At 38.4% G+C, this 19458-nt stretch overlaps 1 protein-coding gene across 11 annotated transcripts in view; it reads left to right on the top strand.

The window, feature by feature from the left end:
- Positions 1 to 19458, top strand: part of Ccdc7 (coiled-coil domain containing 7) — a 193760-nt gene that overhangs the window by 35194 nt on the left and 139108 nt on the right. For all 11 annotated transcript variants that reach the window (XM_040755273.1, XM_040755264.1, XM_040755269.1 and 8 more), the window contains 5 exons: positions 1916 to 1991; positions 6279 to 6309; positions 6608 to 6697; positions 10953 to 11026; positions 12327 to 12366. In XM_040755273.1, coding sequence (XP_040611207.1) covers positions 1916 to 1991; positions 6279 to 6309; positions 6608 to 6697; positions 10953 to 11026; positions 12327 to 12366 — 311 coding nt within the window. The remainder of the gene's footprint in view (positions 1 to 1915; positions 1992 to 6278; positions 6310 to 6607; positions 6698 to 10952; positions 11027 to 12326; positions 12367 to 19458) is intronic.

Here is a 19458-nt window from a genome sequence, read left to right on the forward strand (position 1 = left end):
GTTTGTTTGCTTTTGTTTTTACGAGACAGGGTTTCTCTGTATTGTTTTGGAGACTGTCGGTCCAATCTGGCCTTGAACTCACAACGATCTGCCTGCCTCTGCCTCCCGAGTGCTGGGATTAAAGGCGTGCGCCACCACCACCCGGCGTGGCCATTCATTTAAACACCATTACATTAATACCTCCTAAAGGTTCTATACCTTCCCAGTTACTACCACCCACTGGGGACCCAGTGTTCATGTACATGGGCCTATGGGGGACATTCTCATTCACACCATCCTAGTGAGAACCTCTGTATTCTTGCTGCTTTCAAGATTTTGTCTGGGTTTTGTGGTTGTTATTTGTTTGTTTTTAAGAAAGGTTCTCATGTATCTCAGGTTGGCCTCAAACAACAGCTCAGTGTCCTTGAAGTTCTTTCTGTTGTCTTTGTATTATTTTACACAAGTCTTTATATCCAGTAAGCAAGCACTTGCACAGAGACCTGTTGAGATTTTTAGTATCAAAAACTGTTTAAGATTCTCGTGTGTGTGTGTGTGTGTGTGTGTGTGTGTGTGTGTGTGTGTGTGTGTGTGTGTGTTTCACCCACGGGAATCTGTTTCAGGAGGATACCTGGTGGTGACCAGTATACCTTGCTGTGTGATCACAATGATGGTAGCACCAGTTTGGGTTCTGTACCACAGGTGGGCATGGGCTAGTAGTGACTGTGAAGTCTGGATGCTGCTGTATTCTGAGCTACTGCTTCCTCAGCAACCTCAGTGGAGATGTTCTTATTTCATCTGGAGCTCTGGTGTCTGCATTGAAGGTGCTTTCAGACTGGCCCTAAGGCACGTATTCAGCAGAAAGTGCACCAGTGCCTTGAGCTGTGTAACCTTACTTGCTCTGATAGTGGCTTTTATGATTGAGTTACAGAGTAGCATTGAAGACTGGGTTGCAGTGCTGTGTGTACACAGTGTAGCTCTGAGGTCCTAGGGGCTTCTCACGTGCAAGGATGCTGTATGGGAAGGAGGGAAGTCTGGTTGATTTTCATCCTTTTTCTCTATGTATGGCTACTTTGGTCCCTTTGTTATCTTTTGATTTTTCTGAAGTTTGAATATTATTCTATGTTTAGGCGCATATTTTGATTTTGTTTCTGTTTTCTCAGTCTTAGGCCAACCAGTGACTTGGCAGGTAAAAGCACGTACTGCACACAGAGGTTGATCTGAGTTAAGTCAGAACCCAGGCAATAGTGAAGTTGAAAACAGACCCCAAAGAGTGTGCTCAGATCTCCACACACAGTCCTGTCACGCTCATGCACATCCCCACAGTGATAACAAAAATGTTCAATGATGAGTGATTTGGTATTTTATTCTTTAGAATATTTGTAGTCATTATCACTTCACGTGTTTCTTTTATTCCCCCTTTGTCACTGGTTGCCCCTATTAGGCATATATCACACCTAAAAAAATTGTCTCTCAGACCTTGAATACCCAATTGCATTTTAAACTCATTTGCTTCTCCCCTTAGGGAGTTTCCAATGACAGTTGCATGCTCACTGACTTTTTTTCAAGCGAGTTGCTTTAATGGTTTGCAAAATGCCTATAAGAATTAATCTAAAACTGTGCAGGTTGTTTTCCAAAGGGTTCCAAGTGCTTAATCCAATTTTATTTTGTCCTGACAACAGCCATATAGAGTAGGCATATTTATTAGTCAACAATAGAATATTACCTGGTTATTATGAAGATTAAAAGCGCACACAGATTAGAATACACAGTGATTGGCACAGTGTTGGAAGCCAAAGATGATGTGTAAGATAAAATAAAATAAGGCAGATGTGGTTGAAAGTATCATGTCACCTGATCCTTATGTTTGTTTAGTTTCCCCATCTACATCACTGAGTCGTATGATCAGCCATTATGATATTTTTATTTTTTGTAATAGAAACTCCTTATTCATTGCCTCAACGGATAACTGTGATGATTAAAATATTTGAAAATCAGACAAATATGTTAGAGAGGTAAGCTTTGAAAGTAATTATTTCTTATTTTCTACTTATAAAACCGAGTTCATAGACTAGAAACATTGGGAGCATAGCTAAGAAATAAGACCCTCTTCAAAAGCTGACCTCTTAAATGTATCTATGTATCTATGTATGTATATGTATGCATTTATGTGTGTGTATGCCACTACTTTATCATGCTGTGCTGGTCATTAATGTGGTTATTGGATCGCATGACTGGGTGGGACTGTTGGTTGCTTCTCTCCTTAGGAAACACATGGTGCCTTTGTTACACTGAAAGCTAGTCCTCAGGGAGAGGCCACTCAGGTCAGTTCCGTCTCAGTGGTATCTGAGTCTTGACTCTGAAGTGCATGGTATCCTTAGAATTAGGAACTTAATTCTACCTCTGAGGGACAACCGAGGGAAGCAACAATAGGTTATAGGCTTGGGAAGTTGCTTAGTCCTGGCCAACAACTCAAAAGAAGACTTCTCACGTCTGGTATTGGGGTTTTGTTAGGTGGTCTTTGCCTGTTTCAGGGAGCACCATCAGCCCAGGTGAGAAAACTTTATGGAAACTATGTATGTATATTTATACAGTGTATTACAAGCACTATAGGTTTTTAAGGTAAACAGTTAAAAGTATGTTTCCTTGTGGCTTTTTCAGCCATCAGCGTTATTTTATATATCTACCTTCATTTCCTATATTCACCTCCTTCCCCCTTCCATAAGGAGCCCAATCTTACTGCTTTTACCCTATCAAATAAATTATATCTGACCATTCACCCTTTACCTCTTCCCATGTTCTTCCGTATTCACTTCCCTCTTCCTCCCTAAGGAGCTCCCTCTTCCCATTTCCATTATCTGATCACTTGTATCCTACCATTCCCCTTTACCCTCTTCCCACCTTCTCCTGTATAGACCATTTGTCAGCTGTCGGATATATAGGTTTCTCCTGTCTCCTAGCTGTTGTGAATAGAGAAGCAATGAACATGGCTGAGCAAGTATCTGTGAAGTATGATATCGAGTCCTTTGGGCATGTGCCAAGGAGTGGTGTAGCTGGGTCATATGGTAGATTTATGTTTAGCTTTTTGAGAATTTTTTTTAGAATTCTCCCCACTGATTTCCATAGGGTCTGCACTAGTTTGCAATCCTATCAATAGATGAGGGTCTCCCCCCCTGCTTCCCCTCCAGCATTTGGTGTCTGTTGTTCTATTGATCTTTGCCACTCTGGTTCAGGTAAGATGAAATATCAAAGTTCTTTTTGATTTGCATTTCCTTAGTTGCTAGGGATTGTAAGCATTGTCTGAGACGTTTCTAGCCATTTTAGTAATTATGGCTTTGCATTTCTTGCCATACGCTGTATTCATTCCTCTTCAGCCCAAAACAATGCTTCCTGTATTTTCCTTGTGTTTGTTTTGTTGCTTATAATTTTTTTAGGTTGCTTCTGTCATGAATTTTTTCTTTCTTCTTCAATAATAGCAGCTATTTTGGCTGGTTGTGTTATCTTAGGTTGGCTATCATAGTCTTTTAGAACATGAAATGCATCGCTCCAGGATGTTTTGGCTTTCAAAGTTTCCACTAAGAAATCAGTTATTATTCTGTTATTTTTCCTTTTTTTTTGGAGAGGTAGATTTATTCAGTTCCCAAAGTTTTGGTCCTCAATATTGCATGGAGTATGAGCATTCATTTTTTATTAGATTTTAAAGAAATTAATGACAGTCAAAATTTCAGTTGTTCTAAATATTAATTTCTCTGGTGTACAATAGAGTTGACATTCTAGTTGAGGCATGCATTGCTAAATAAAGTAAAACTGTTAAATACATAGCTAATGATACTATTATTGCTTTATTGTAGTGTGCTTCATTAGCTAAATATTCTCAAGCTACCCTTGTGAAAGTCCATGGTAAGAAGAAAAATGCCTTTAAAATTTATTCAGAAACTGTAGAAAAAGCATATACAAAATGATATAAAATCATAATAATGTAATCATTTATAAGATATTATTGTATCTGGCAGTCATTTTTCTGCAATAATAAAGTGTAGAATATATAAGTGTTGGCTGATAGCCCAATCTGGCCTACAAAGCACCAGAAAGCTAATACAACAGCTTGAGTGATCCTGCTACAGATAGGGATTAAGTTCTCACCAGCACTTCAAATGCTAAAATAGCAATCCAAAGAGGGGCTGTTTAGAGAGACATTATCAGAAGAGATAAATGTTGCCACAGAGTGGGACTCTAATCAGGTGAGCCTGCTATAATTTTAAGGAGAGATACAACCAAGGCCTTTACATACACAAAGAGGAAAGCCAGTGGGACACACAGAGAAAGTGTCATCTATTAATCATGCTAGGGTACCAGTTTAGAGGATACTGGTGATAGACTCAGTTGTGTTTCTAGAATCTGAAGCTAAGAAACCAGTTATTATTGTTATTTTTTCCTTTATATGTGATTTGTATTTATTCTCTTGTAACTCTCAATGTATGAGAGTTACAACAATAACTATGAGAGTCATAGCAATAACTCTTTTGTTATGTATGTATACTTAGTGGTTTTTTTTACCAGGGGTTCACGTTTATTTCAGTGGTTCTGCAAATATATACACACATATGTATGTGTACATACATGTCATATGTATATGCATATATATATATATATATCACAAAGAAAACAGTAAAGCACTAAAATTGGGAATCTAGGTAAAGAGTGTGGAAAACTTCATCGTACATCATACTTCCTGGCTAGTTTTTGTAGCTTTGGAATTTTAAAGACAAGGGCACAAATTTCAATAATCACATGAAGCTAATCTATACTGTCTACAAGTAGAAACACTGGCAATAAGAATAAATTCAGGACGCTGGAATTCTGGGAAGGGAGGACCTCACAGGAGCTTCTGATTCTGCAAGTGTCTCCACTCGAGTATGAATATTGGATTTTCCTTTCTAGTCATTATTATACAGTTCACACATTTTTGCTCTGAGTATTTATTTCCAAACTAGGAAAAGGTAAAAACAATGGGATGTGTGTAAATCAACTGTTTTGCTTTGTATAGTGAAAGAAGGCTTTTGCTAATGAAGTCACACTCCTGAAATCAGGCTACAGAAATTTACTGGCTGTGAGCTAATCACCTCAGTTTCCATGAGATAGTTCTGATACAATCACCAATTCTCAAAAGTGGTTAGTTTGACATTAGATAATATGTTTTTCTAAACAATTTTCATGGATTATGTAACATGTCACAGTAAGTATTTCAGGATATAATTAGCGTTTTAACTATGATATGTCCTGGCTTTTCTCTTCTGGCCTTGTCTAATTGGTGTTCTGTGTGCTTCTTATATTTGTATGGATAAGACTTTCTTGAGTTGAGGGGAGTGTTTTGTGACTTTGGGATTCTTTTCCCTCATCAATGACTATATTTTGAAGGCAGTTTTTTATTTCATGGTGTCCAACATTTCCTGTGTGTTGTTTGTTTAATTTTTCACGTTCCTTTTTTATTTGACTTATATCCTCTGTTTTATCTTTGAGACCTGATGTTCTGTCTTCTACTTGATTCATTCTATTTGTACATCTTTCCTTTGAGTTTTCTAGTTGGGCTGTTGGGTTTTTTTCAGCTTCATTTCAGCTGGTGTCCTCTTTGGTGTTTCTATATTCTGTTCTGTTCTTAAGACTTGGACTGTTGCCAACAAGTCCACCAGCATAATGTTTGTGTTTTCTTGGGTGTCACTCAGGAATTTATTCTCCTTAACATGTTTCTCTTTGCTTTCATTGAACTGTTTCTTTGTGCCTTCTTTAAACACCTTTAATTCTTTGAGGTGGTTTATGAATATTCTTTTAATTTCTGTGCCCTGGGACTCACGTAGGGCAGTGGTTCTCAACCTTCCTAATGCTGCAATTCTAATACAGTTCTTTATGATGTGGTGACCCCAACCATAAAATTATTTTCCTCGCTATTTCACAATGGTAATTTTGCTACTGTTATGAATCATAATTCAAGTATCTGTGTTTTCTTATGGTCTCAGGCAACCCACGTGAAAGGGTCATTTGACCCTTAAAGGGATTGCTACCTACAGATTGAGAACTACTGGTCTAGGGTGTGTGTAGTGAAGATCACCCAAAGGGTCCTGGGGGTGGGTGCATGGAGGGGGTTCCTGGTAAGAGTTTAGGTGTTGGATACAGCACAAGAGGAAGTTGTGAGACTAGCCAGGGAAGCCTGCTAGAAATCTTTAAGAAGAAAATGTAAATGTGTTCCATAACTAAAAATATGTATGTATGTATTATACTATTGTTACTTTTGGTCTGTTTTTCAGAGCTTTAAATGAACAGAGTATAATTGAGACTGTAAGTATAATGCTCTTACTTTGTCCTTGATTTTTGAAGAGACTCCACAAATGGCCCTTTTCTATTGTTGTAATTAGAGATTAGTGCTCACTCAGTTCACCCGGCTCATGAACTAGAAGGTGTAGCATGTTCCTTTCACTTTCTAGACATCATAGTCTGAGAAACAATTCTGAAATTAATGCTAGTGGCTCATTCTTTTCATGTTTTAGTGAAGTTAGTCTTACATTAGTAACTAAGTATTGAAATAAATCTTATCAAGATGCCTGGTTTTAATTGAAATTATTTCATTTGTCTTTAGAAATATAAACAGATGGAAACTGATTTTCAAGAATTATTATTGGAGAAAAGTCAACTGGAAAGTGAAATACAGAAGCTGAAAGATCTAGAGGTTAGTACATACAAGTGATAAACATGCCATATAGTAACCAATAAGGCCTACTATCATATAGATAGGAAGCAAAGTGACATTTACTTGTTTACATGTTTCTAATAGTCATAATTTTAGAAGCTCTGATTAAAAAACTCAATTAATGTTCTAAAATTCTGTATTAACTATCAAATCCATAAGGATGCTATGAAAACAGAAATAGCTCAATTATTGTCAAAGACTTTTTTCATTTTATTTTTTTATTCTTCTCTCATACAATATATCCCTGGAATACTCTTGAACCCACTTTTGTTGGTTACTTGGTATTTCTTTGATACTAGAGGAGAAAACAAATGATCTTCTATCAATTCTGTCTCATTATATAGTATTTACTGATCTACAATATGTATGAGTTCTATAGGAAACATCTTCAAAAACATACTAGGTTGTTTGGGGATATAATAGTTCTCATTAAAATTCATTATCATGCTTCCATATTTCTGTGTTTTTTATTCATATCCTGGTTCTTGAAAGAAGACCTTAGATCTCGGATGCTCCTGCATTCTCCTTCCAAGTGTTGGGTTTACAGATCTGCACCACTGTGTCTAGCCCACCCCCACCCCTGACCTTTTTTTTTTAGATAAATTTCACTTTGTAGCCCTGGCTGGTCTCAAACTCACAGAGATCTACTTAGGCGAGCAACACCACCACCTGGCTGCAGCTTTTTATTTCTGAGGAATTATTTCATCTATGTTTATCTTAGACGTTTACTGTGATAGTACATTTGTATGTATTGGAATTTTAATATAAAATAATCATATACTGACTTTGTTTTTATTATTTTCTATCATTTTAATAATTGTTAGAAATTCTTGAGATACGGGTCTTTCACTTGTTTGGTTAGCGTTACCCCAAGGTATTTTATGTTGTTTGTGGCAATTGTAAAGGGTGATGTTTCTCTGATTTCTCTTTCAGCCATTTTATTATCTGTATATAATAGGGCTACTGACTTTCTTGAGTTGATCTTGTAGCCTGCCACTTTGCTGAAGGTGTTAATCAGCTGTAAGAGTTCCCTGGTAGAGTTCTTTGGGTCATTGATGTAAACTATCATATCATCTACAAACAGTGAAAGGTTGACCTCTTCCTTCCCAATTTGTATCCCCTTGATCCCCCTTTGTTGTCGTATGGCAATAGCTAGAATTTCAAGTACCATGTTGAAAAGGTATGGAGAGAGTGGACAGCCTTGTTTTGTTCCTGATTTTAGAGGAATTGCATTGAGTTTCTGTCCATTTAGTTTGATGTTGGCTGTTGGTTTACTGTATATAGCTTTTATTATGTTTAAGTATGTCCCTGTTATCCCAGATCTCTCCAAGACCTTTATCATGAAGGGGTGTTGGATTTTGTCAAAGGCTTTTTCAGCATCTAGTGAGATGATCATGTGGTTTTTCTTTGGCAGTTTGTTAATATGGTGGATTACATTGATAGATTTTCTAATGTTGAACCATCCCTGCATTCCTGGGATGAAGCCTACTTGATCATGGTGGATGATTTTTCTGATGTATTCTTGAATCCGGTTTGCGAGTATTTTATTGAGTATTTTTGCATCGATGTTCATGAGGGAAATTGGTCTATAGTTCTCTTTCTTAGTTGTGTCTTTGTGTGGCTTGGGTATCAAGGTAATTGTAGCCTCATAGAAAGAGTTTGGCAGTGATCCTCCTGCTTCTATTGTGTGGGATACTTTGAGGAGTATTGGAATTAGCTCTTCTTTGAATGTCTGGTAGAATTCTGCACTGAAGCCATCTGGGCCTGGGCTTTTTTTGTTTGGGAGACTTTTGATGGCTGCTTCTATTTCATTAGGGGTTATAGGTCTGTTTAGATTGTTTATCTGTTCTTGATTTAGTTTTGGCAAGTGATATCTATCCAGGAAATTGTCCATTTCCTTTAAATTTTCAAATTTTGTGGAGTACAGATTTTCAAAGTATGCCCTGATGATTCTCTGGATTTCCTCAGAGTCCGTTGTCATGTCCCCTTTTTCATTCCTGATTTTGTTAATCAGCATGCTCTCTCTCTGTCTTTTGGTTAGTTTGGACAGAGGTTTGTCTATTTTGTTGATTTTTCTCAAAGAACCAACTCTTTGTTTCATTGATTCTTCTCAGTGTTTTCCTGGTTTCTACTTGATTGATTTCAGCCCTCAATTTGATTATTTCCCGGCGTTTGCTGCTCCTGGGTGAGTTTTCTTCTTTTTGTTCTGGAGCATTCAGCTGTGCCATTAATTCTCTAGTGTGATTGTTCTCCAGTTTCTTCATGTGGGCACTTAGTGCTATGAACTTTCCTCTCATCGTTGCTTTCAAAGTGTCTCATAAGTTTGGGTATGTTGTGTTTTTATTCTCATTGAATTCCCAGAAGTCTTTGATTTCTTTTTTTATTTCTTCCTTTACCCAGGGAAGGTGCAATTGTGCATTGTTCAGTTTCCATGAGGTTGTAGGGTTTCTGTGATTTGTGCTATTGTTGAATTCTAATTTTAATGCATGGTGGTCTGATTAGATACAGGAGGTTATTCCAATTTTTTTGTACCTGTGGAGATTTTCTATGTTTCCTATTATGTGGTCAATTTTAGAGAAGGTTCCCTGTGGTGCCGAGAAGAAGGTATATCCCTTTGTGTTTGGGTGGAATGTTCTATAGATGTCTGTTAAACACAGTTGGGTCATAACTTCTGTTAGTTCTTTTTTTTTCTTTGTTAAGTTTCTGTCTGGAAGTCCTGTCTAGCGGTGAGAGCGGAGTGTTGAAGTCTCCTACTATTAGTGTGTGAGATTTTATGTGCAATTTGAGTTTTAGTAATGTTTCTTTCACAAATGTAGGTGTCTTTGTTTTGGGGCGTAGATGTTTAAAATTGAGACTTCATCTTGATGGACTTTTCCTTTGATGAATATGAAATGTCCTTCTTCATCTCTTTTGATTGATTTTAATTTGAAGTCTAGTTTGTTAGATATCTTTAGATTTTTTGAGAGATTTTTTTTTATTTCTTGAATTTTCCCCCCATTTCATGGATTTTTTTGTGTGCTTTTTCTTCTATTCCTTTAAGGGATTTCTTCGTTTCTTCTTTGAGGGTCTCTATCATCTTCATAAAATAATTTTTAAGGTCTGTCTCCTCTGCTTCGTCTATGTAGTGCTTTTCAGGTCTTGGTGGCGTTCGTTCTCTAGATTCTGGTAGGGTCGTGTTGGTGTTTCTATTGCTGAGTGAGCTCTTATTCTGTCTTCTTCCCATCTCTTCTTCCAGTGGGTGCTGATGGGGTCTTTCTTTCTCCACTGGTCTCCTTCCTTCCTGAAGATGAAGCTGGGGTCCCCGGAGGTTGGGGCCTGGAAGGGCTGATGCCTTTCCTGAAGCTCTACAGTGATGGTTGTAAGAAACATATTTTTACGAACTATGTTGCACAATTCTGTATAATTTCAGTTTCACTTCAGTGTGTGTGCCATTTCATTGGATTAAACAGGTGAAGGCAGCTTTGCCAGCTCAGTGATTCTCAACCTACAATGTTCCACATAAGCCACATCTGGTGTTTCAATTTTCTCTGCAGTCTCAGATAAACCTGCTTCACTTCAGGTTCAATGTCTAACCATGGGCTTTCAGCACAAGGGGCTGCGTCTTCTTGATAAACTTGTGTAGTCTGAGTCATTCTCTTTGGTTTTTAAATGTATCACTGGTGGTATATTTGTATGACATAATCCTAACACATATCTCCACATCCCACTGGCTGTCCTGCAAGTACAGCACAATGAAGAGCCTTTGGCCACATCATAGCAGAACTGGAAAACAGTCAGAGGAAATTAATTACTTCCGTATCTGAAATTACTCAGATGTATGGATACAGAGGATAGTGAGACCAGTAATGAGGAGCTGCACATGACCCAGCACCCACACAAAAAACTGGGCTCAGTGTTGCATCTGTAACCCCAGTATTGGGGACTAGAGATGTCCAGATTCCAGGAGCTTGCTGGCCAGCCAGCTTAGCTGAAATGGTGAAGTCAATGGTAAATGAGATACTGTTTCTAAAACTAAAAGAACAATAGAGGAAGACCCCTGCCCTCTACACATGCAACTTGCCCCACTTTCTCTCTCTCTCTTTTTTAAGTATACATTCAAACAGCATAGGTACATTAGTTTTGCTTTTCAGATAATTCCCCCTGAAATAGTAGAGTGAACTCCCCACAGCATATACTACCATGCACTTCCTATAACTTACACTATTCTTATTTTGATGTGTTTAAAACCGTACAGAAAGCAAAACCTACAAGCAAAGAAGATCGAACCAAGAAACCTGGAAGACTAGAAAAGAAAAAAGATCCAGAAAAGTAAGACATGAAGATATGTGATCTTTTCCTTCCTTGGTAACTCATACTTTAATTTTTACAATTTAAGATTGTAAAGAATGTACCTTATTCACAGTTTTTTAAAAAAATAAAATTAACAAGAATATAGTTTTATAATCAGGCTCGGTAAAGCCAAGAAGGGAAGAACAAGGAGCTGTTACAAGCTTAGGGTAGCGTGTCAAGCTCAAGAGTTAAGGGTGAGAAAAGCAGATCAAAACCTTTAAACAAACATCACAGGGAAAGGCTTTGTACTGAGTCAGCCTAGCCAGCTAATGCTGCAGGTTCACCGACTCCCTAAATCAGTTCTCCACAATTTGTTCTCTTTGACTGCAGGTTTTACTTATGCCCAGTTTTACTTAAAAAAAAAACAATTACCTATTTTTATAAGTGGTTTATTGTAAAGTGATTATTACTAAGTGAATTAAGAAGTGAATCTAAGTTTTATAAATTGGTGATTATAATTCAAATTTGCTTGGCATGTCTTATTTACAATAAACTTTTTGAATGAGTCTATGAATTCACTGTTTATAGGGAGCTTTAGTGTCTGGAAAGAAATGTATTAGACAAAAAAAAAAAGATTGTCCTAAATATTCAGTACACTTTCAAAATCTCAGCCACTTCACCTTTTTATCATTCCATTGAAAAATTGGCTTGAGAAAAGTTAATCACTTGTTTACCACTTAAGCCATATGGCTTTCATGACTATTTTAATGTATGAGGGTTGAGGAGGCAGCTCAGCAGGTAAGAGCACTTGCTGTGTAAACCTGACAACCTGAGTTTGACCCCTGCATCCCACATAAAAAGCTGATGCAGGCGGTGGCCCGCAGTGCAAAGGAGGAAACAAGAGACCCTGCCTCAAATCCTGGGTAAAAAAGCAAGGAAATGGCTTTTTAGAAATAAAACAGGCTCTTACTTTCCAAAAAAAAAATTGTTCTCTGACTTCCAAGTGTATTCTATGATAGGAGCCTCAGCATGCTTCTCTCCCTCCCTCCCTCCCTCCCTCCCTCCCTCCCTCCCTCCCTCCCTCCCTCCCTCCCTCCCTCTCTCCCTTCCTCCCTCCCTCCATGTGTGTGTGTGTGTGTGTGTGTGTTGTGTGTGTGTGCGTGTGTGTGTGCGTGTGTGTGTGTTGTGTGTGTGTGTGTGTGTGTGTATGTGTGTGTGTAAGTAAGGCATGCATTTCTTGTAAGACTTTACATGGTCTAAAGTCCTAGGGAAGCAAAGCAGTGATGCAGTGATATGTTTTCAAATATCATGATATGCTTTTTAATGTTTTTAATTGCAGAAAGCCTCAAGGCAAAGAACTTGAACTGCATCAAATCCAAGTAAGATACATGCTCTCTGAGTGTCTACAGTTCTGTTAATGTTTATACAGAATTATCTTCTGCCTGTCACTGCTGATTTGCCTCTTAAGAGCTCCATTTGGATGGCTCACCAGCCCAGTTGAAGCTCTGCTCTCCTCTGAGGTGGCTGTGTCACTTCAAAAGCCTGACTGTTGCCAGCTTCTTTGCCATGCTTCCTTTAGTTTCCAGGTCCTACTGAGTCCCTGGATTAGAGGTTTGTTTGCTCTTGGTCTCCATTGTCACTTGGTTTTGTCTTAGTGGATGTTGTTTCCTCTCAGATTTCAATAAGAAGCATAATAGAGATTTCAAACTTTTTCTTAGAAGAATGCTTTATTTGTTTTTTATCATTTTTATTTTAATTTTAAATAGCTTGTTTTACATGTCAATCCCAGTTCCCTCTCCCTCCCCTCCTCCCGCACGCCCCTCCCCCCCCACCCTATTGCCAAATCCTTCCACATAGGGGATATCTAGAGTCTGTCATTTCACTCTGGGTAGGGTCCAGGCACTACCCTTAGAGTCCAGGCTGAGAGAGCATCCCTCTTTGTGCTGTAGGTACACGATGACTGTTTGTATTCCAGGGATAGACACTTATCTACAGCTCAAGACCCCATAGGTTGCCCAGGCCTTCTGGCTGACACTCACATTTGGGAGGTCCAGATCAGTCCCATGCTGGCCTCCCCATTGTCGCTCTGGGGTCCAAGAGCTCGCCCCTGTTCAGATCAGCTGTCTCTGCTGGTTTTGCCAGCCCATTCTTTGCCAATTAGCTCATCACTCATCTCTCTCTGTCACTGGGTTCCTTGGGTTCAGTTCAGTGATTAATTGTGTGTTTGCCTCTGCTTCCATCAGTCACAGGATGAAGGCTCCAAGATGGTTATAGACATCAAGTTCATTATCAGGAATGGGCATTCGAGGTGGTCTCTCCACTATTGCCTACCTTGCCAATTGGTGTTATCCCTTTAGATCACTCGAGGTCACTCTGTTGCCTGATCTGTCTTCTATCCTATGATTCCCTCTTCCCCCTATTCTACCCCCACCCACTCAACTTCCTGTTTCCCCATGACCAACTCTCTTCCTCTTCACCCCCTCTCTTCTTCCCAGCTCCCACTCCCCCCACCCCTTGCCATGTTCCCCATCCATTCGGAGGATCTTGTCTCAATCCTCTTCTCTTGGGTACTATGCATATATGCATAACTTTTAGGTTCTTTCCGGTTTCCCAGACTCTCTATCAGTGGAAGTGCAGACTAGCACTATCCTGATCCATGTCTAACATCCACATATGAGTGAGTACATACCATGTTTGTCTTTTTGCGACTGGGTTACCTCACTCAGGATGGTTTATTCCAGTGCTATCCATTTACCTGCGAATTTCAAGATTCCATTGTTTTTTTTTTTTTCTGCTGAGTAATACTCCATTGTGTAAATGTACCACATTTTCTCTATCCACTCTTCAGTTGAGGGGCATCTAGGTTTCTTCCAGGTTCTGGCTATTACAAATAATGCTGCTATGAACATAGTGGAGCAGATGCCCTTGTTGTATGAATTTTTCTCATTTGGATATATGCCTAAGAGTTGAATTGCTGGGTCTAGTGGTAGATTAATTCCCATTTTCCTGATGAATCTCCATACTGATTTCCAAAGAGACTGTATGAGTCGGCACTCCCACCAGCAGTGGAGGAGTGTCCCCTCCCTCCACATCCTCTCCAGCATAAATTGTCTTCCGTGTTTTTGATTTTAGCCATTCTGACAGGAGTAAGATGGTATCTCAGAGTTGTTTTGATTTGCATTTCCCTGATGGCTAAGGATGTTGAGCACTTACTTAAGTGTCTCTTGGCCATTTTAGCCTCCTCTATTGAGAATTCTCTATTTAGTTCTGTACCCCACCTTTTAATTGGATCCTTTGGTGTTGTGGAGACTTGTTTCTTGAGTTCTTTTTAAATTTTGGAGATTAGCCCTCTGTCAGATGTAGGGTTAGTGAATATCTTTTCCCATTCTGTGGACTGCCTTTTTGTCCTTTTGACTGTGTCCTTTGCCTTACAGAAGCTTTTTAGTTTCATGGGTCCCATTTGTTAATTGTCGATCTCAGTGCCTGTGCCACTGGTGTTATGTTCAGGAAGTGGTCTCCTGTACCAACTCGTTGAAGAGTATCTCCCACTTTCTCTTCTAAAAGTTTCAGTGTGGCTGGATTTATGTTGAGATCTTTGATCCATTTGGACTTAAGTTTTGTACAAGGCGATAAACATGGATCTATCTGCAGTCTTCTGCATACCACTACCCAGTTATGCCAGCACCATTTGTTGAAGATGCTTTCTTTTTTCCATTGTACAGTTTTAGCTTCTTTGTCAAAAATCAAGTGTTCATAGGTGTGTGGGTTAAAATTAGGGCTTTTGATTCGGTTCCATTGGTCTACCTGCCTATTTTTGTGCCAATACCAAGCTGTTTTCAGGACTATAGCTCTATAATAGAGCTTGAAGTCAGGTATGGTGATGCCTGCTGAAGTTCCTTTATTGTATAGGGTTGTTTTGGCTATCCTGGGCCTTTTGTTTTTCCATATAAAGTTGATTAATGTTCTTTCCAGGTCCTTGAAGAATTGTGATGGAATTTTGATAGGGATTGCATTGAATCTGTAGACTGCTTTTGGCAAGATTGCCATTATTATTATGTTGATCCTACCAATCCAAGAGCATGGGAGATCTTTCCATTTTCTGGTATCCTCTTTGATTTCTTTCTTTAAAGACACAAAGTTCTTGATGTACAGGTCTTTCACTTCCTTGGTTAACATTATCCCCAGATATTTGATGCTGTTTTTGGCTATTGTAAAGGGTGATGTTTCTCTGATTTCTTTCTCAGTCACTTCATCATCTGTATATAATAGGGCCACTGATTTTTTTGAGTTTACCTTGTATCCTGCCACATTGCTGAAGGTGTTTATCAGCTCTAGGAGTAACCTTGCAGAGTTTTTTGGGTCACTTATGTAAACTATCATATCATCTGCAAATAGTGAAAGTTTGACTTCTTCTTTTGCTATTTGTATCCCTTTATCTCCTTTTTTTGTCTTATTGCTGTAGCTAGAACTTCAAGTACAATATTGAAGAGATATGGAGAGAGTGGACAGCCTTGTCTTGTTGCTGATTTTAGAGGAATTACTTTGAGTTTCTCTCCATTTAGTTTGATGTTAGCTGTTGGTTTACTGTATATTGCTTTTATTGTATTCAGGTACGTTCCTGTTATCCCTGATCTCTCTAGGACTTTTATCATGAAGGGGTGATGGATTTTGTCAAAGGCTTTTTCAGCATCTAGTGAGATGATCATGTGGTTTTTATTTCACAGGTTGTTAATATGGTGTATTACATTGATAGATTTTCTAATGTTGAACCATCCCTGCATTCCTGGGATGAAGCCTACTTGATCATGGTGGATGATTTTTCTGATGTGTTCTTGAATCCGGTTTGCGAGTATTTTATTGAGTATTTTTGCATCGATGTTCATGAGGGAAATTGGTCTATAGTTCTCTTTCTTAGTTGTGTCTTTGTGTGGCTTGGGTATCAAGGTAATTGTAGCCTCATAGAAAGAGTTTGGCAGTGATCCTCCTGCTTCTATTGTGTGGGATACTTTGAGGAGTATTGGAATTAGCTCTTCTTTGAATTTCTGGTAGAATTCTGCACTGAAGCCATCTGGGCCTGGGCTTTTTTTGTTTGGGAGACTTTTGATGACTGCTTCTATTTCATTAGGGGTTATAGGTCTGTTTAGATTGTTTATCTGTTCTTGATTTAGTTTTGGCAAGTGATATCTATCCAGGAAATTATTCATTTCCTTTAAATTTTCAAATTTTGTGGAGTACAGATTTTCAAAGTATGCCCTGATGATTCTCTGGATTTCCTCAGAGTCCGTTGTCATGTCCCCTTTTTCATCCCTGATTTTGTTAATCAGCATGCTCTCTCTCTGTCTTTTGGTTAGTTTGGACAGAGTTTTGTCTATTTTGTTGATTTTTCTCAAAGAACCAACTCTTTGTTTCATTGATTCTTCTCAGTGTTTTCCTGGTTTCTACTTGATTGATTTCAGCCCTCAATTTGATTATTTCCTGGCGTCTGCTCTTCCTGGGTTAGTTTGCTTCTTTTTGTTCTAGAACATTCAGCTGTCCTATTAATTCTCTAGTATGACTGTTCTCCAGTTTTTTCATGCGGGCACTTAGTGCTATAAACTTTCCTCTCAGCACTGCTTTCAATGTGTCCATAAGTTTGTGTATGTTGTGTCTTCATTCTCATTGAAATCGAGGAAGTATTTAATTTCTTTTTTTATTTATTCCTTTACCCAGGGGTGGTGCAATTGTGCAATTTTCAATCTCCATGAGTTTGTAGGGTTTCTGTGATTTGTGTTATTGTTGAATTCTAATTTTAATGCATGGTGGTCTAAGATGCAGGGGGTTATTCCAATTTGTTTTGTATCTGTGGAGATTTGCTAGGTTTCCTATTATGTGGTCAATTTTAGAGAAGGTTCCATGTGGTGCCGAGAAGAAGGTATATCCCTTTGTATTTGGGTGGAATGTTCTATAGATATCTGTTAAACCCAGTTGGGTCATAACTTCTATTAGTTCTTTTCTTTCTTTGTCAAGTTTCTGTCTGGAGGTCCTATCTAGTGGTGAGAGTGGAGTGTTGAAGTCTCCTACTATTAGTGTGTGAGATTTTATGTGCATTTTGAGCTTTAGTAATGTTTCTTTCACGAATGTAGGTGCCTTTGTATTTGGGGTGTCGATGTTTAAAATTGAGACTTCGTCTTGATGTACTTTTCCTTTAATGAATATGAAGTGTCCTTCATCATCTCTTTTGATATCTTAATTTGAAGTCTAATTTGTTAGATATTAGGATTGCTACACCAGGTTGTTTCTTGGGACCGTTTGATTGGAAGATCTTTTCCCAACCCTTTACTCTGAGATAATGTCTGTCTTTGATGTTGAGATGTGTTTCTTGTATGCAGCAGAAGGAAGTGTTCTGTCTTCGTATCCATTCTGCTAGTCTGTGTCTTTTTATAGGCAAGTTGAGGCCGTTGACATTGAGGGATATTAATGACCATTGATTGATGATCCTTGTTTGTGCTTGATTTATTGTTAGTGAAGTTATTTTGTGTAGTTTCTCCTCCCTTTTTCTTTTGGTGTTTTTTAAAAGTGGGATTATATATTGCCTGTGTCTTTGTGAATGTAGTTATCTCCCTTGGATCTAGGTTTTCCTTCTAGCATTTTCTGTAGAGCTGGATTCATGGATACGTATTGTTTAAATCTGGCTTTGTCATGGAATATTTTGTTTTCTCCATCTATGGTAATTGAGAGCTTTGCTGGATATAGTAGTCCTTGTTCCCTTAGTGTTTGTAGGACATCTGTCCAGGATCTTCTGGCTTTCAACGTTTCCATTGAGAAGTCAGGTGTAATTCGGATAGGTCTGCCTTTGTATGTTAGTTGGCCTTTTTCCTTAGCTGCTCTTAATATTTTCTCTTTACTCTGTAGGTTTGATGTTTTGATTATTATATGGTGAGGTGCCTTCTTTTTCTGGTACAGCCTATTTGGTGTTCTGTAAGATTCTTGTATTTTCATAGGCATATCTTTCTTTAGGTTAGGGAAGTTTTCTTCTATGATTTTGTTGAATATGTTTTCTGTACCTTTGAGTTGTATTTCTTCGCCTTCTTCTATACCTATTATTTGGCTTCTTCACGGTGTCCCATATTTCCTGGATATTTTGTGTTAAGGATTTGTTGGTTTTGAGATTTTCTTTGCTTGACGACTGTATATCCTCTAATGAGTCTTCAACACCTGAGATTCTCTCTTCTATCTCTTGTATTGTATTGGTGATACTTGCATCTGTAGTTCCTGATAGTTTACCCAACTTTTCTATTTCCAGCATCCCTTCATTCTGTGTTTTCTTTATCGTTTATATTTCAGCTTTCAATCCTTCAACTGTTTGAGTTGTTTCCTTAATTTTTTGGGTTGTTTTTTCTTGGTGCTCTTTAGATTCTTTGAGAGATTTGTTTATTTCTTGAATTTTTCCCCCATTTCATGGATTTTTTTGTTTGTTTTTTCTTCTATTTCTTTAAGGGATTTCCTCGTTTCTTCTTTGAGGGTCTCCATCATCTTCATGAAATAATTTTTAAGGTCTGTCTCCTCTGCTTCGTCTATGTAGTGCTTTTCAGGTCTTGCTGGTGTTGGATCCCTAGATTCTGGTGGGGTCATGTTGGTGTTTCTATTGCTGAGTGAGCTCTTATTCTGTCTTCTTCCCATCTCTTCTTCCAGTGGGTGCTGGTGGGGTCTTTCTTTCTCCACCTGTCTCCTTCCTTCCTGAAGCTGAAGTTGGGGATTCTGAGACGGAGTTTGGGGCCTGGAAGGGCTGATGTCTTTCCTGAAGCTGGACTCGCTGGGGTTGGGGTCTTGGAAGGGCTGATGTCTTTCCTGTGTGGGCGGGTCTTCTGGATGCCAGGAGTGGCCACGGAAGCTCAAGGGGATGGGAGAAGAATGCTTTATTAAAGGAGATTTGTAGACATTTGTCTTACGCTTTAAAGATTTTTAAAAATTTTTATTTAACTTTAGTATTTCTGGTAAGATACAGCCTTCACATTGTCTGTTTTTCTGTGTGATGTTGGGGGTTTTCCTTTCTTTCTTTCTTTCTTTCTTTCTTTCTTTCTTATTTTCACTTTTTCGTTGTTTGCAGCAGTTTGGTTTTGTTGCATGAGTACATGACTGTTCTTAATACACTCAGTTGGTATGTTTTCAAGCATCTTGATTATGTAATTTTTGCCATGGTTTCAAACATGTTTCTACCTCTTTCTGTCCCTGAACAAAAATACAGTTAGGTGGTAAAAATCCAACGTCACTCTATATGCTCCTCATATTTGTAAAATGTTTATCTCTATATTTTCATGTTTTGCATTGATATCTCTAGGTGTTTTCACCTTTTTGTTGTCCTATCCAACTTGCTATTGTGTCCACACATTCAGTGTTTAAACCACAATTAATTGTTGATACTACATTTGTTGCCATTTGGCCATCTATTATACTGTTTGTGTTTGACAAAATCTCTGTCAGTTCATTCATAG

This window comes from Mesocricetus auratus, unplaced genomic scaffold (assembly GCF_017639785.1).
Source record: "Mesocricetus auratus isolate SY011 unplaced genomic scaffold, BCM_Maur_2.0 Super-Scaffold_100013, whole genome shotgun sequence".
Taxonomy (NCBI): Eukaryota; Metazoa; Chordata; class Mammalia; order Rodentia; family Cricetidae; genus Mesocricetus; species Mesocricetus auratus.